At 36.9% G+C, this 18,911-nt stretch overlaps 1 protein-coding gene across 3 annotated transcripts in view; it reads left to right on the plus strand.

Moving 5' to 3' along the window:
* Positions 1–11,541, plus strand: part of CBLB (Cbl proto-oncogene B) — a 140,045-nt gene extending 128,504 nt beyond the window's left edge. For all 3 annotated transcript variants that reach the window (XM_052794471.1, XM_052794473.1, XM_052794472.1), the window contains one exon: positions 4,805–11,541. In XM_052794471.1, coding sequence (XP_052650431.1) covers positions 4,805–5,067 — 263 coding nt within the window. In that variant the 3' untranslated portion in view covers positions 5,068–11,541. The remainder of the gene's footprint in view (positions 1–4,804) is intronic.
* Positions 11,542–18,911: the final 7,370 nt, after the last annotated feature.

Here is an 18,911-nt window from a genome sequence, read left to right on the forward strand (position 1 = left end):
GCAAAGGAACAGGTAGAGTAGAAGCAATTCTTATGCCATAGAAATTTTGCTTATGGTTTTAAGGCAACATGAATAGTATTTAAAGGAAAGCTACTCGAATTAGTTAAAACAATAACAATATTTACCTGTATTTCAAAGTACTTTCACCAATTTTTAGACAAATTTTCTTTTCTTTAGATGTGCATGATATATGGGGAAGGGAGAGGGTTGTTCCACCTGCATTATTTTGCTGTGTGGAAAGACCACACAAAGAAAGAGCCAAGTGATGCTTTGAACCTTTATTCATTCTCCAGATAAGAGACAATTGTGCATGAAAACTCTCTTCTAATGCATAAAGAAAGGGAGAGACTTACTTCTCTAGTTTTTCATTTCTAATGATCACCAGTGTTTAATTGCAACAATCACAAGTGGAAAAATGATAGATTTTTTTAAAAGTGATTGTATCTCTCCTTCTCAGGAATACGTAGTTCTATTCTGCTGGGGTATAGGAAAGAAAGAATGTCTTTTTCTGGCTTAAAATACAGGGAAAATTAAGTAAGCCTGAAGAGTGCTACAGAATTTTTAATGAATAGCACATTTGAGAATTAGTGTGATGCCTTTGGTAAATAGTAGCACTTTGGGGAGGGTACCTCTACTATAACAGTGTTTCTCTTTTTTTCCCCCATTGTTAGGGGGGAAAAAAAAATTGTTTTGTAATGTATGTTTTATATGTGACACTTAGAGGGATCTTTTTGTCTTAGAATGTTAACCTGATTTATTTAAGGCATTTTAAATGCTTTTATAATACAAACTATGACAGTGATATAACTACCTTTCTAAAGCTACGGATTTTTCCTGCAATTCTTGCAATTCTGTGGTAGAACAATTTTTAATTTTCCTAAATGACTGTAAGATGCTTGCTACTTAAGATCTTGGAGCTTTCTGATGTCACTTAGTAAATACTTGCCTATCTGTATGTTTCCCACAGCCATCTTCCAACACACCCACATGTGTCGACCTTTGCTATAAATATCATTCTAAATCAGCATGATGTACAGCAAGATATTCAATTTAATATCAATTAAATGAAAACTATGTGATAGATCATGTCATACTTTTAATTGGAAAGTTGTTTTTACAGTGGCAGTAATTCCATTGAACAGAACTGATGAGCTTCAGGATGAACCGATTCACCTTCATCTATGATTTAAAAAGACAATGCAGAGAGTGTAACTATTCAGAACTTTGGTTTTTGCATTTGTTCTGAACCAATCAGTTCACTTGGGAAATTTTTCATTTCAGCCCTTTTGTATGGTGATTCTTTGAACTAGCTGGAAAGGAAATGTAGTTCACTCTAAAATCTAATTATAATTTAGCCACTGGCTCCCTAGAGTAGCATGGGGAGTCCTTTAACTTCTGTGCTTCAGTTTCACTGTTTTTAAGATTGCTGTCATGATGTTTAACTGAATTGCTAACATGTAATGACAAATTTATTCTAATTCAGCAATGTATTCAGCATTGAACACTTAAAAAATAGTTCTCAGCTATGCACCTAACTATCCCAAAGGCATGGTTTTTCAAACTTCTTAAATACAACTTTTTAAAATTATTACAATAAAAGTAAGAGCAGGAGATATTGCTAATAGTTAGCATATTTTACCTAAGCACAGCCAATGATACGTGGGAAAAGTAGAAGAAAATTAGGCCTCTAATATAGATGTCTGCTATATTTTACTGAGTTTAGCTATTCTGTAAGTGGATTCAAATGGCTAGTTAAGTATATTTGTCTGCTGCCTATTCACTCACCTGGCCTTATTAAAGCACTTGCATGCAAATTTAAATTCCTTTACGTGGAAATGTTAGGGGGAGGGTGTCCCATATTAATAATGGGTGGATTTCAGTTAACCCTGGGGGGAATAATGTGCCACAGTAATGCAAAATATGAAGATTATACCTAACAGCTTGATGGACCAATGTGTCCTTCCTCACTTTCTTCCTGCTCTCTCAGTTCCTTAGTATAGATGTCCCCTGGCTGTGCTTTGTTCCTGTACCCCAGTTAGATTAGATGTAGCTGCTTGCCACTGCTCCACAGAGAGCCTTGTGCAACAAGCCTTCATCACCTGCTTCTCTGATGCTTCTCAGTCTGTCGGTGAAAGACTGTCGAACGTACAGAAGCAGCAAGGGAAGAAAAGAGGAGGGCCATTTCACGGCAGAGAGGAATAAGCAGTTGGCATCATTACAGATATCCTCTTCCCACTGTGCCACAGAGCTCTCACCTTACAACTTTTTCTGTGCTTTTTAAACAATTATTAAATAAGCCGGTGTCTGCCTTTATACTAACCCATTACCTGAGGGTTAAATGTAGTGCTGAAGTACTGAAAAGTGAGTGATAGAGGAAGCTCCTTGCTATACAAACTGTTAATTGAATTACACAATTAGAAAATATATTTGAATTTTTAGTTAAGCATCCATGGTGGCTAAAACATCAGAGAGGATGGGCGGTTGGGAAGGAAATTCCTGCTTAAATACCTCTATCTCAGTGTCCAGATGGATATGCGGCTTAGGCTTAGTATCTTTAAGCTCAGGATCCAATGTGATACCCAGCTTCAGCTAAAATTTTATATGGATGTGAAGATACTGAAAGAGATGTCAGCACTTAAAAAAATAATAATGGGAATTGAGTTAGAGAGGGCTGAAGATCTTAAAGTATCTGTGCTATAGAGAGATGTCACTGTAGTGAGAATAAAATGCCTATGCTGCAAATCTGCTGACAGAATTAAAAATGACCTTTGCAAATGATGTGATTGCTGAAGCTTCCAAACAAACCTTATTAAGCAAACTGAAGGTTTTATACAAGAAATAACTTCAGTTTTAAGCCTGTATTAGACTGGGTAGAGCAAAAATCATCTCATGTAACATACAGAAGGATCTGATCTATGCATAAGGAATTTCTTCTGTACTTCAAGCCCAGAGAAAAACGTAAAATTTGCAAATTAAAATTTTTTCATCCTCTGTACAAGTGAAGTCCATAATGAAGTGTGCATATTAAAACAGTTTGAAATGTTTTCGAAAGAAAACTGATTGTTTTTAACATGATATACCATTATTTTAAACATAAAGGATATTCTTCTGTTACAGTCTTGAGTTTTCTAAAATAAGTGAAATGAGAAATTTGAACTTGTTTCTGATTTGGGTTTTGGTGATTAACCACATTTCCTGAGCTGTAGTTAATTTGTCAAACCAGTGTGTTTCACGGATCTTCCACACCTTTATAGCAGGTTTGGATCTGCTTCAGGTGTGTTTACTAGAATGTATGATGTTTGTATAATTCTTTTCATCTTCAGAGAGAAAAAAATCATAACAAATACGAAATAGCCATTACTTATCTGTAGGTTGTGTCATAACTATTTGCAAGGAAAATAGGCGATGAAATTAGAATGAAATTAAACTTAGCACCTTACTGAAAAATTTTAATCAAATTACTCTCATCCATTTGTTATATGAATGTCGCCATCTTGCTAAAAGTACTATTTGCTTATCTTTTCTGAATTAAGAAATGGAATTGAAATTTATAGCAACGCTTCATCTGAATGCATGGAAACGAAGTTGAGAGAAAAATACACCTTGGTTAGACGTGCACTAATGTGAACTATTTTCATTCATCTGAAGTGTTTAATGCATTCTGTTGAATTACAGTTTTCTTTATCCAGTGTTACGATAAGGTAGCATGTTGTAACAGCAATACTAGAAATACAATATTCTTTCATCACTAAAAAACTGTCTCTGAAATACTTAATACTGCAAAATGCCGTTGCTGTCAGTGTAAGCAAACAGGAAGTATCACAGCCAGAAATTCCTTTAATTTAGCTATCAAAGTCACTGTTGATGGAACTTTTAGAACCTTTTTTGAAGGATTAAAGATTTTTTTTTTTTCTTTAAATTTCTTTGGTCTTGAAAGTGTTTTCTGCTCTATGCCTGCTTGTATTTAAGCTTCTTATTGTGGAATCAGTGAGGATAAAGAGGTTTCGGTAAAGTACCAAGTTTACTTGAGCACGAAACTCTTGACTCTGAGAAGATCAGTAAGTTTGAATATTAGCTTTTTTCATCAGCACATCATGATTCTTAGCACCCACATTAGCTGTGAAGGTAACCTTTCCACAGAAGAGAAGGAAAGGGGAGATATTTCCAATGCGGGACTGGAGAGGAAGGATCGTCTTCTGTTCTCATCACTGAAAATAATTGGACTAGAGGTTTTTTTGAGAAACCAGTTATTTCTGTACTTATACGTAGCTGCTATGCATGAAATAAACTGCAATTGACTGGACAGAATCCGCAAGATGTACCAAAAAATGAAGGATTTTTTCTCCCTCAGGCATATTTGTTTGGATTCCTTTTCCACATAGCTTATGGTCCTGAATAAAATTGTGATCAAATTTGTTGTGTTTTTTTTTAAAACAGACTAAGAAAAAGTTCTCAAACTGTGGGTTGAGAGTGGAGAGACTTTAAAATTTTGACTGGCTATTTTCACCGTCTTTGCTGTTTCATCATACTTTCTTTTTCTGCCAACTTTCGGTAATTCAGACTGTAACTTGCATGTTCCTATCATATTATTAAAATAGTATTTCACTACATTATTTCCATTTTGGATGTTCCTGAGGAATTCAGCTTCTCTCTGAATTTTAAAATGAGCGATACCAGTGAATTAAAATATCTCTTCATGTTTCTTTAGAATTTTACTTTTTAAACTGCTTCATGAGGCGTGACCTACCTATAACACAATTTTAAGCCAATTTGTAATGATTTCTATCTCCTTTATTTGAAACAGATGGTTCACAAGCACCAGCCAGGCCCCCTAAACCACTTCCTCGGAGGACTGCACCAGAAATACACCACAGGAAAGCATACAGCTCTGACAGTTCCACAGAAAATGTGGATGCAAAAATTGCGAAACTTATGGGAGAGGGCTACTCCTTTGAAGAAGTCAAGAGGGCACTTGAAATTGCCCAGAATAATGTTGACGTGGCCCGTAGTATTTTAAGAGAGTTTGTCTGTTTTCCTCCACCGGTCTCCCCACGTCTCAATCTATAGCAGCGTCAAGATTTTCTTGGAGCATGTGAATTCTACATTATACAAGTGTGGATTGGGGAGTGAAAGAAAGAAGAGAATGGAATATTTTTCTTTCATCCTTAGTAGAAGGGTGTTTGTTTCCAGCCGTTTATCAAAGGCTCATGGCTGCTCTGATCAAGACTCATAAATATGCTGAGGCTTATGTATTTTTGCTAGCCATACTTTTTTAAATCAGGGTTGAACTGACAAAATAATTTAAAGAAGTTTACTTCCCTAGAACTTTTAATCTGTGAAATGCTTTTTCTTGTTTACAAGTTGGCAAGTTACAGTTTTCTAGTTGATGCCTGTACTACGTTCCTGTTCGTATTCCCTTGTACCTTGTGGTCAGTTCTGCTGTAGCATTCCCAACAGTTTCCATGCTGACCACCCCATCAACTAAATCATCACTTTCCAGAAGTTCTGTGTTTGGTTTTTTTTTCTCTTACAAGATGCTTTAATTGTTTTTTTGCATTTCAGCTCATCAAATGCAAAAAGTATGTGGCCTTCACTACTGATTTTTTTTTTCTTCTGAGATTCCTTTGCTTTTGAGAGAGGAAATATCTGAATGTAAAATGCATTATTCTGTCTATGAACTGCCTTTTTAAAGGTATTTTGACAGTAATGTTGGGCAGCTTTCTGTTTAACATGAATTCCATGACCTGTAGTCCTCAAGGTCTTTTATACACAGTTTCCACAAAAAAATCCCAACCAACAAATAAAACACTTCATGCAGCAGTGATACTGAGTTCTAACATGTAAAAGCTCTTTCAAATTTGAGTATTTGATTGCAAATGTTCAAAAAGCCAAATGCACGTGATAATACTGTGTTTTGATTACACACTAATGGCACCAGTTCTATATGACCTATGTAAACTGAGGCATACCAGACTAGAAGGAATCTTTTTGAATCATATTAATGGTATTCAGGTAAATTCCAGTTCTAGCTTCTGTAAAGTAGAATACAGTTAATTTTTTGTTTGAGTGATTAACCTGTGGTTCATTGTGGCTTGGATCAGTTTGTATTAACATGGAAACTTTAAATCTTTGATGCACTGTTAATTCCTAATGCTACTGTAGCAATATTTTTTGCAAAATTCTTTAGTAACCTCCTCCTCTGTACACTTTATTATTCTCAAGTATGTGTTTAATACCCAAATTCATTCACTGTCTTTCTAGCTGCTTAGATGGAAACACATTTTTGCTTTACGTGGTTAGTGATACTCCAGGCTTTGATGTTTTATTTTTGAGCCCAAATTGATGCAAGCCAAATTAAAAATCTTCCCAATTTTAGAAAAGAGAGAGAGAGAAGACAACTCTGCTCTTACTACTCTGAAAGTTAAGAGTCCAAATCTTTCCAGAATAATTTTTAAGATTGCTGCTTTCTTGTTTTTTTAGGAAACTTTGAAATCTTCTTTTATTACTATTGAAAAGATAAAACCATGTGGTTGGTAGAATATTTTTCACATTTTGAGATGTGACCAGTATATGAGAATTTTCACAGTGTGCTAAGCTGGGTGTGAGGTATATATTTATTGTTCCCTTTCAGCTGTCAGTGTTCTCCTTCACTCGGAGCAAGTGGTGAAAGTTACATCACTTACAGGATCAGATCTCAGCAGCCAATGCATTTGTTTTCAAGATTTTTTTTTTTTTAAAGACAGCAAATAGCTGAATTGCAGGATTCAAAATAACTGGGAACACCCAGTGGAAATTACTGTGATATCTCAAAGTCCATCATTTCATCAAAGAACTTATTCTTAAAACCAATAAATAAATTATTTTGTAGCATCACAAAGCATAGTATGGATATCATTAATCTGCTTCAGTGATAAAAGATGATCAGGAGAATTCAGGGTATAGGGAAGAGCTTCTGTTCCATTTTGATTTAAGCAAATGATTCTGAGTTTATGTTCTAGAAAAGGGCATTTGCAACTTTCTTTAAATGTTCATTCCTTGAGTAGAGCTTATGAAAAGTTTTGGTTGAAGTTATATTCTGTGCTTTTTGTTCAAGTAAATCTTTCCTCTGTTTGGGGGGAAAGTTTTGTGTAGTCTTGAGCCTTCTTGTTCATTTGGTTTGTTTACAACATCACTCTAGCATTTTAGCTAACTATAAATTCAGAATGATTCATGCTATTAAATTAAACAATCTGGTTGTACTGGAATTACTTAAATGAGGTTCTAGCATAACTGCCAGCATAGCAATGACAGCAGTGAAAAAAGAGCACTTCACAAGGATGAGCAAACAATCGGCAGATTGAGTTTTGAAATTTTGAATTGTAATGGAGAACTCATTTTCTTATTTTTATGCAGCAGCTTAGTATAAATTACAGCCTTATATTTCAACTAGAGGCTGGAACTGCTGCCCAGTAGATTACGTTTTTTAAATTTTTCCTTCTCCTTTCTGGTTGTGACCACCAGTGACACTTACTTTTTTTCATATGTGTTAAAAAAAGCCTGATGAGCAATATTCTGAGTGGTAACTTGAAAAGAGTTCCATTAATCTTTAAATGAGTGTGCTAATAACACTTCTAAATAATGGAATGTGAAGACTATTTCAGACCTGTTTTGGTTAATAGTTTTAAAGTCAAACAGAGCGAAATTGCTTTGCTAGAGTGTTGATGTTTACTCTGCAGTAATTAATAGTCTTAAAATAAATTAATCTGGTTACAGTCTAGCTCTCTAAAGACATAGTTCTCTAAACATATTTTAACCTTTGTAAGACTTAAGGGTGTGATCCTGGCAGTGTGTTATGCACATATATAACTTTAAGGAAGACTGACTTCAAGTGAGAGTGCTTGAATGAACCAAATTGGTTAAACTCAGAAACCTGTGCAATCATATTTCTTCCAATTAAATGTCATTGCAGGCTTTAGACCATCATTCTGATGTCTGTTGGCCTCAACTTTTATCTCCTTTGGGCTAAATTACTGCATTTTAAGCAAATTGGCTGAATCAGAAGTTGAACGAAGTTAAGTGGACATCAGCAGCATGGATCTTTTCCAAAGACTATGAGTAGAAAAAAATTGAAATTGTGATAAAATGAATGAATTTAATATGATTAGCCATGTTAATGGCTTGGCTGGAACCCTAAAATGGTGGCTGGTAAAATTTCTTATGTTCAGTATCTCAAGAGTGCATCTTGCACAGTTTTTTTCATAATGTGAATTTAGGAAGTTTTGTACCAGGATCATTCTGTTATATTTCATTTTCAGCTTGAAGCTTTACTTTGCACTGATGCCTCTGTCCTGAAAGCATTTAAATTTATGTCTTAAAGCTTGACAAATTTTGAAGCAAATGAACAACGTATTCTAAGCGAATTCAGGTACTACCTGTTTACCTGGAATTTAGCGCTTTTAGGAGTGAATTCTTGAAAAAGGACTTCAGTAGTTTCCATTTTGAAGGATTTTCTTTCAAATAACTATTTTATCTGAAATTGCCTTTTATAAACTTGTCTAACATGTGGCAAACTTAGTGATGTGTTCAATTAATTTATATTTTATTCAACATTCTTTTTAAATTTTGGTTATTATGTAAGCTCAAATTCTTTATCTGTTCATGTAAGGTATTTTATAAAATTAATGTTAACAGAATGTTTGGTTGGTCCGTGATTTTTCAAGACTCTCATTCTCTTATACTGAATATTATCACTTTTCATATGCTGCTTTAGAAACATAGCCTATCCTGTGTAGGTGTCTTAGAAACCATTGTTTTGTAAGCCACAAAAATGAGGCCTTGCTCTAAAATAAGGTGAATCATTGCATTGAGATATTTGCTTTATATCCCCATACATTACTTCATTTCTAAATTTCAGTAGTAAAAATTTATAAATTGGCAGTAATTTTGGAATGTGCATGTAACAGTTGTATGGCAGAAAGATGATAATCATAAAATATTCATAATCCAAAGTGGTGAACATATAGTCCAACTGTACATTAATTTGCAGGATTATTTTCCTGAGGAAAATTACAATAAGCTCACACTGGTTTTTCTTTAACATAGTGTGCATTTACATTCTCAAGCATTGTACTCTTAATGTAAAAAATATTTTAGGAGTGTAAAACAATTTTTTTTCTGCTACTGTATTACAGCATTCTGAAAGAAGTTTAGAAAATCTAACCCCTCTACTATGCATGACAATACAACTATTACTATTTAAAGCCCAACACCATTCCCTGCAGGTCAGATTAGACCTACAATGATAAGATTTTCATTCTTCAGTCTGTGTTAAATACTTGTCTGTTATATAGGTCACTAGTCATATTGCCAAGTAGGGAAGTTAACTGTTTGGTATACTTGTCCATAGTACTGTAGCTGCCTATTTCTTTCATTTTTACTCTTCTGATGTGAAAGTCAGCTGTAACTTTATTGCATTATAATCAAATTTTAGCAGCTGGGTGCTCTAGGAATGTTTCAGGAATTTTTGTTTCATAGACCCAGTCATTAATTCTGTGCAAGATACCTGCCTCCATTTACCAGTTGCAATGAGTCTCCATGAGGAAAATGATAAATTTAGTTTTTAAAACACTGTGTGTTACTTTGGCATCTAAACATTCCATTTGTCCTTAGAGGATTTCATGTCTAGCAGGGAAAATTCTTACTCAAATTCTAAATCCCAAATCTCTTAATCTTAAATCACAAAATAATTCTTAAATTTGTGAAAATTAATCCCATAACCTTCCTGAACATCGTAAGGAATTTAAAGGCCTCAGAATAATATAAACCATTACAAAATTCTTGCTTCCTAGACCTGCCAGAAACAAAAGCACAAACCCATTGAATACTGATCTTTTGACTGTTAAGCTGCTTGCATCTGTCTTGATCTGTGAAGGAATCAGCCAGTCTAACTACAATAATACTTGTTTGACAAAAGTCAGCTTTTTTTCATTGCAGTAACTGCCACGGTAGCCAGCAAGATGGGAGAGGAGCAGAGAACTGCATAGAAGATGATAATTCTGTCCTAACAGTCCAAGCTCCTCTCTCCTGTTGGCGTACAAGATTTAGCTGTTTTGAGCTGCCCGGGTATCTAGTGCAAATGAAGGAGTATTTGGTAAGATTACTCCAGTCTTCAATTACTGTCTCCTCCTCCGAGAAGTCCTTTGGAAGGCATGCTGTTTTGGAACAGGATGCCAGGGTCTTAACAGCAGAGGGAAGTGTGAAGTAGCACTCCCTTCGGAATGGTTTTTTGATGCTACCAAAACAACCAGAAGCTTCATAAGGATTTAAGTGGAAACACCTCTGTTTTAAAGCTCATCATCTGGGTGTTTGAAGGGTGTGTATATGTACATGCTAGTCTGGTGAAGCATGGAGGAGAGAGTATTCCAACTGATGCCAGCCTGCAGAGTTCAGAACTAGGCCATGGTACTTGCCTCTGCAAAATACCTGCTCATTTTGGATAGCTGAACTGAATCTGCAGAATAATCAAGCTGCTATAGTCATCCATGTTTTAAAAGGCAAGTTTTTTCTCCCTAGATAGCTTGGAAGGTGCATATATTTACTCCAAAATAGCTAGCTTGCTTCTATGCGTCTATGTAATGATTAGGATGTCAAAAATAATAAATGTTCCCTAGTTTTCGTTAGAACACAATGCAATAAGTGCCCTAAGGAGAACTTGTCTTTTGTTAATTTACTAATTGAGTATCACTGAATTTCAAATGCTGTACAAAGATAAGTAAGTGTACATCATCAGCCATTCAGAAATACCTCAAGATAGTGGCTGGTGTAGTTTTCTGAAGCTATTATCTTGCTTGAACATGTGACTTTCATGTGTTTCCTCTTGAAGTTTACATCTTCGTTACTAATTCAATATGGTTGATATAAAATTCTTGGACCATTATTTCAAAGTTTTTATGCTCTGTACTTTCACTATGGCTGTTATCAGTAGTACCTTCATTATCTAGGCTCATACACTGCAATTCAAATTATCCTGCTCTCACACATTCCAGCTTCGGCAAAGTTCAGCCCTGCTTTTGTCCCACACCAGATGCATCACTTTGTTTACATCCTCATTGCTCCCTCTAAGACTGTTTTTCCTCTCTTTCTTCTACCCCAAATCTCTTCACAGTGACATCAACCAGATGCATCCTGCATCTCGGTAACGACAGACGCTTGACAGTTTCCCGTCTCGGCTTTTGACCACATCTGTGTTGTCTTCTGTAACCCTCATAAGCATTCTGCTAGTCTTGTCTGTCTCAATCATTATACAGATTTTCTGTGCCATATCTGAATGGCTCCTGTGAGCACAGTCATCCAAAATGGATTCAGAATTCTGTGAGAAAGCCTGTTTTCTTTGTTAGTATCACTGGCATTTTTTCCTGCTCCCTTCTCGGCCTGGAAATATGCTCTTGTGTTTCACAATTTGTTTGTCGGGGATAGAGCTGAAATGCACTGCTTATTTCAGCAGATCCCTATTCCGTTTGAGATGTGAAAAGAAACCAATAAAGATATCCTCTCCTAATAACAGTCCTTGTGTTTGAGGTGGCTTGTGTCTCAATATGAGAGTTAAGAAGTTTGTCCAACGAGTGTGGTTTGTAGCTTGGAAAGTCACAATTATATTTGATTACTTCTAGTACTGAGTGAGGTGCAGGCTGAAGGGATAAATTTTATAAGATGTGTCAATGAAGTTGAGAAGTCACTTGCAGATAAAGGTAACTGCTTACCGTAAGTGGCCAGGAGAAAAGACTGACTCTATACTGTTGACGTCAAAGAAATAAGTGTCATGTAGCTTGAAAATTCTCACACAGAAAAGGTAAAACCACAACTGAATGATTCCACCAATGGCCCCTAAAAGACCTTTATTCTTCATTTGTTGGGTAACATTGCCCACAGGTTGGTTATGATGATAATTTGTAGCTTTTTAGATGAACTGGTATTCGTGAGTATGACTGTAGATCAAGGATTCCTGTTTTTACATGCTGCTGCCTGGGGGGTACACATCATAGTTTTCCCAAAATCTAACAGAAATGGATGGTTTATGTTAGGTCTCACACAAATGTAGACTACCCACCCAGAAGAGATCCTCCAGAGACAAGACAGCTGGGTGGTGAGGGAAGGGTTAGGAAGGTAAAAGCTGAGTGAGCAAGGGGATGGTGAAGGTGGTGTGTTAGAACCATGGTTTATCTTGGGGGGAGCAGGAATAGTGTAATGGAAAGAGGAGGGAGGGAATAGGGGTGAAGGGGAAATGCTGAGGGGAAAGTGTGGAGTGAACCAGGTAAGAGAAGACAGGTAGAAATTTGGAGCAAACAGCGAAAAGCAGAAGGAAAAAAAGTCTGACATCTTAGAAAAAAATGTTTAAGTGTGTCAGAGTGTGGGTGGAGGAGGGAATTTGAGTTGTAGTGTGCAAGGGTACACTGAAGTGGGAGAAATCTTAACCATGTTTGGGGCACATGAAAAGGGCATTATGTGCCTGCATGTATCACTCCTAGGTGACCTGCACCATAGTTAATACCCTTATTTTAATGTTTACCCTCACACTACCAAGCTTCACCCCCACCTTGCTGCTTTCTCTGGCACAGCTCTGAAATTCTATATGGCAAACTGCTCCGTCCATTCTCATAGCAACATTTTTTTGCCAGTGGTTTAACGTGTGCCGGTTTCCAGGCCCTTCAAGGCTTTTCTGTATGTTTTGAGGTTTAGTTCTAGCAAGAAGACTATTAGCAATAAACAAAGCTGGCTTGGAGTTAAAGAGGTTTGTCTTCTGGCACTGGCATCCTTTCCTTTGATGTGTTGGTGTTGCTGAGTAAACAGTCTCCAAGATTATTAAGAAAGGCAGAGTCTTAATTGTATCTGTGCTTTGGTTTTATGATGTTAGATACTGGCTGACCAGGGCACTGCTGCAGGCTGTGAACCTGCCATCAAACTGTCTCTTGGTTCCCTTTTTAACCACATCCCATAACAATTCTTAAAGGCCTGAGACCAAATTAAAATCGTCTGTGGCTTCATTCAAAGATGATGTGGTTATGCTTTCCACTTTTTGCAACTGTGTAACTTGCTGTATTTGCGTGTGGTGTCGCGAGCATAATGCCGTAAAATTCAACCTATCCTGAAACCCATGTTATTTCCATGCTTATTTAGTGGTGGTTATAATTTGCCTTGTGAAGTACACAAGGTTCCTGTGATGGGGTGCACAGGACAAAGGTTAATTTTTTGCTAGTGATGAGTACAGCAGTGTGGACTAAGCAGCTAATACACAGAGCCTCCTGTGGAGGTGCAAACTATCTTAGCAACGTGGATTGATTTTTTCTTGGTTGGTTGAGCTGAAATTTGTTTTTCAGTGATCTGCTCTTATGGGACCTTGTATTATTTGTACTGTATCATCATTGTATTTGAGCTCTCTCCATTACAGTAATATCCATGCCTCTTGAGACTGCCTGGTCTTCTCCCTTTCAAGACTGTAGCAAAGTCTGTCAAGATAGCTGTATGAGATGTGTGGAAGGGTGACTGGTTGGCTGATTTGTTAGTAGCATGTGTTTGTGGGATAAAAGGGATTTCAGGAGAAGGATTGATTTTTTTTTTTTTTTTTTTTTTTTTTTTTGAGAATGGCTTTTATGGTGGAAAAGCTTTTCAGTTTTTGGAAGCTATCACACATGCCTTTAAAGAAAGGAAGATGCTGGTACTCTTGTTGCTTGTTTTTCAAAGTATATATTGAACAGTGGCTTTGAGGGAGCCACGTATTCTCCAACAATTTTTTTTTTTTCCCTCCTTGGTTAATCAACAACTAAGAAAACTTCTGCTCTTTATATTGTTTCTGAAATGATGCCAACCTACTGATGCTTGTTCAACAGACACTGTTTGAACAAGATATTGTTATTTATCTCTTGGTGAAGTCAGTGACAACACGGTAAAAAGTTTTATCAGAGGAAATGGGAAGGAGGGATGTGACAGTGGTATCTGCAAAGGAAGAAAATGAAAACAGATGAAGAAAATACTCTCAAGAAAAAAAAGGAAGAAAGAAAATGGTTCATTTGATGAACATTCTTTCACCAGAAGTAAATGAGAAATGTAAATAACATCATGAGCTAAAACACAAATGGTGGTAGATAATACGACTTAGTAATTCTATTTAATGCTGCTTTAACGGCAAGTCTCAGACAGAAAGAATGGGCATTTCTTTTTTTAATATTAAAAATATGTTTAGCTAACATCTTCTAAGATTAGAAAATATTCATAAAATTAAGTGGCTTTGCAACTGATAGTCAGAAAGTTCACCGAATCTTGCAAAGGAATGACTAAGCAAAGAAAACCTCCTTTGTCATTTGGCAGTTTTGTATCAGAGCCCAGTTTGGAGAACCTGTTAAATCTAGAAAACGTTGAGAACTTATTACAGCAAAGGACCTATTAAGTCTTGAGAAGGCTCATAATACACATAAGTAACAGGGTGTATTTAATTTGGAGCTGGAATTGTGTGTTACAGGAATGTCAATTTAAGCCTTACCCAGGCATATAATTCCCAAAATATTAAGGGTTATATTTTATCCTGTACTGAGTGCCAGCAGCCTGCAGTCCAGTTGCACATTCATTCTTCCTCCATGCAGAACTTGCAACAGGTTATTCTTGGAAATGGAAAGTTGGTGGTTGGTTTTTTTTTTCCCCTCAGCATTAAAATCTGGGTTTCACTTTTCAATGTAGTGATGGAAATAATTTTCCGACTACAGAGCAGTCATGCTGTGATTATGCTTTATGCTCGTCATTGGCATTAAATCACACAGCCGTAAGGCATGCTGAAAATTGTTATTGCACAAATATAATGAAATTATTTTGGGGGCAATCGGGATACCACAGTTTCAGGTGGTCCAGTTTCAAAAGTGACTTCCTGATTGTCCAGCATATTTTAAGATTTCTCAAATGGTGCACTTAAAATTATCTGTGCACTTAAAATCAGTAGCTGCTTTTGGTATCGCAATTTAAACATATTTATCCAGAGAAACTCTGTAGTGTGCCATTGGTAGGTGTTCCAGTGTGTAGAAGGCAGAAGGGGGGAGAGAGAGGGGAGGGAGATGCCCTCTTTCTAGTTCTATCTATACTACTTAATCTCTCTAAACTGTAGAGGTTTTATTTTCTGTCCTACTAGTAAAGCTTGTGTGAGTTTTGTTGCTCAAGAAACACAATTTATGTGTATTTCACTCAGTTTAAATACAGAAACACGTCTAGGGAGTGGAGAAATTTGAGCCAGGGTGTTGGTAGTTTACAAATGTACAAAGGAGAGCAGTCCTTCTGCATTTGTGTAAGAAACTCGAGAACAAATTGGACAATACTTCATTTGCATGTCCACTGAATAACATGTAGAGAGAGGGAGACTCCCGGAAAAAACAGCCTATAATAAGCTTAGAAATGCTTGCCTGATCTCTGGGCTGCATGTCAGTTAATTTGAAGCTGCAACGGCAGTGGGCTTTCTTGGATTAGAGAATAAGAAAGAAGGGGAAGGTCCTTAAGACTTTGGCACTTTTTTGCATTCTACATTTGCATCAATGAATTGGACCTTATTCAAACCAAGGGATCTGTTTTACAAAGCCATATCCTGACAGGAGGAAATGTTGCTAGGACTTGCCTTTGAGTTTAGAGATCAATTGGACTTTGAGGCTGAAACTAAAAATACCAGATAAAGATAATGACAGGATATCTGGTTGTGCAGATTTCAGTGGGGGGTTGACAATTACTTTCAATTCTTTACCTTGAAGCTCTTCATATTTAAACCCTGTTGAGTAAAATCCATGGTTTCTGAGGTGTTTGACTGTTCCTTTCCCCATTGGGAAGGGGGGACATGGTTTATCTGTGAACGCTCTTATCAGATTAATTGGGGGGGGGGGGGGGGGAGGGGGGCGTGCAGGTTCCACAAGATCCGGGACATGTGGTTTTCAAAATGCTTTGAAAGCTGTTTTAGGAGTGATGATACCAGAACTCATGTATATAGAGGGAGGCATCCTTTGGGTGTAAAGCAGTGTCCCTGCGGCAAGCAGTAAGAAGTATATGAAGATAGTTTGTGTCTCTAAGAAACAATCTCAGTAATTTTGTTGGTCTTTTGTTTATGCTGTAGAAGCATATTATTTCTTGAGAAGCATAGTTGTAGCTTAATTGTATGATAATTGGAATTTAAATACACATCATAAGTGTAGCTTGTTTATTTGCACTTCTGAAAGTGGAGGTTGGCGTTATACGCAATGCTGGAGAAGGCAAGCTGGAAGCCACAAAACACCTATTCCTTGTTCTGTCCAGAAAATAAGAAATTTGCCCTTTCTACAGTTGTACTGTGATCAATGGGAGACAGGCCAGACTATAAATGATGGAACAAAGCATTACAGGGTCAGTTTTATTGTGTCTCCAAGCGCTCTCATTGGTGATTTTGGGTCATTTTGCAAAGACAAAAATTTGATCAGTTTAAAGGAAGAGTCAAACCGTCATGGGTTCAGCAGGAGATGTCATGGAAGGTTCAAAAGGTGGGTGAAAATAATGGCATTTGCCTCCCTGTGCTGGGAAAACAAAATTCACGTGAGCCAAGGGACAGGGCTTCTCATTATGTGGGTGTCTACAGCTTGTTTCCTTTATCCCTTAACTTTCTCTCTCTCTTTCTTTAATAGGTTCCCTTCCTGTTTATCTATATTTTCTGTATGTGATACAAGTAGCAGTGTTGTCTACATTTCCACTGTGCTGGAATATAGAGTCTCAGAAACTAAGTTCCTCATGATGCACTTGCTGTAGTGTAAGGAGGAACAGGAGGCTAGAGCTGAGTGGTACAAGGATGGCCTTCTGCATGTAAATGCTGGGGAAATGAAGACAAACTGCTTAGAGAGAAAGGAGATAAAAAACGTATTGCTTGATAAAGTGTTAAATTGAAGCTGAAAGGAAAGAGAAAAAATTGTCAGTATGTGTCGAGTGCAGGAACATGGTTTTGCAGATGTATCAGAGGCAAGTGTTTCTTCCTAGGCACTACTAGAATAGCGTATGTTAAAAGGAAGAAAAGCGTATTTCAGTATCTGCCCTTCTGTTCAATTGTAAGGTGTACATCTTTGTCTTAGCACTTATACCTGCCAATATATGGTTTTTATTAGAGACCAAGATCAGTTCTCCTCTAACTGTAATATTTTTCCCCCATGGCCTGATACGGTGATTGTCATTCTATCACTGAACGGATTGTGCAAATTTTATTGTATATAAGTTTATATATATCTATTGGTGCCAGTTTGTTTATTCAGTTTCAAATACCAGGACTGTGAGACTGCACAATGCTTGAAGTACATAAAGTACTTGCAACCTTTCAGTACTTAAAGGGGACTTGTAAGAAAGATGAGGACAAACTTTTAGCAGGGCCTGTAGCGATAAGACAAGGGGTAACGGTTTTAAACTAAAAGAGGGTTGATTTAGACTAGATAGAAGGAAGAAATTTTTTACAATGAAGGTGGTGAAACACTGGCCAGAGAGGTGGTAGATGCCCCATCCCTGGAAGTGTTCAAGGTCAGGCTGGATGGGGCTCTGAGCAACCTGGTCTAGTTGAAGATGTCCCTGCCCGTGGCAGGGAGGTTGGACTTAGATGACTTTTAAAGGTCTCTTCCAACCCAAACTATTCTGATTCTATGATAAAGGCCACATAAGGGAGGAAAGTTTCATGTAAAAGAAGATCCAAACAAGTCTGTATTATGGTTAAGCGATCTCAGTATTTCTAAACATACCTTGTTCATGTAATTAAGCCTCCAGTTCTTGCTGTAAGTTTCTGGTTCTTAGGCTTCTATCAAAATACTTGTCAGTGAAGGCTGACTTCTATGTGACTCACTTCTACTGAATTAAAAATCAAATAGATAGAAATAAGGTACAAATGCCAAAGACCTCATGATTTGAAATGAAAGACAATTAAAAGCTGATGATTTGGACTAAAGCCATTAGAAGGGATTTATGCTCTAATTAATCTATGTATCTTGTTTCTATTAAGCTTTTTCCTAATATAATGGAACAAACTCTTGCTTCGTATTCCACTCTGACCTTTCCTCAACCAAAATTCTACTGCCTCAAAGTCAGGAGTCTTAACTGCTGAGATTTTTTTTCTTCCCCCTTGGCCGAGAAGACATGGAGCTCCATGAGGAAGAAACTGTCAGGATGTTGACACTTAAATGCAGTGGTTTTGGCTTGCTTTTTTCCTCATCTTCGAGAGATTAGAGAAAACACAGAAGTGAAAGATATGTTGCTATCATTCTTGCTGTTTATCTGATTCAGGACAAAGACTCTAGTTACAGTGGTGAGACACAACCCCGTTGAACTAGATGCTGGACAAATGGAGAACACAGAGTAAAAAGCCAGGTCCTCTACCAATAATTTTGTCCCTAATGTAAGGCAGAAACATACATTAATACCTGATTGTAATATAAAGTAGGAATAAGACAAGGGAAAATTTGAGAAAATAGACATGTAAGGGAGTACAAGCAAACAAATATCTTGATGGGCACCATTTCTTCTGTATCAACAGCTGTGAAAGGTAGCATGGGAATTTCAACCAAGAAAAATTTTGTGTGATGTTGAGATACTGTTGCAGATATTTGTGAAATGCAATTAGATTTAATTTGCAGACACCTGAAATATGGCAGTGGGGGAGCTCTTCGTACCTTTATAAACCTTTAGGATCTTTCTTAGAATGTCCATTCTCTCTTCCAGTCCTGTTCTCAGTAAAAGCAGATGCACGTTTTTGAATTATACTCTTACAGCTCTATTCTCATACTGTTTGGCTAGTTGTCTCCCCTCAACTTCTTCAGTCTCATGCTTTGCATTTTTCTCTTGGTTCATCTTGTATATTCTTACATATTCTTTAAGCTTCCCTCATCCCTTTGCTCATTATGAAACTATTCCTCTGT

The sequence above is a fragment of the Harpia harpyja genome, chromosome 8 (genome assembly GCF_026419915.1).
Source record: "Harpia harpyja isolate bHarHar1 chromosome 8, bHarHar1 primary haplotype, whole genome shotgun sequence".
NCBI lineage: Eukaryota > Metazoa > Chordata > Aves > Accipitriformes > Accipitridae > Harpia > Harpia harpyja.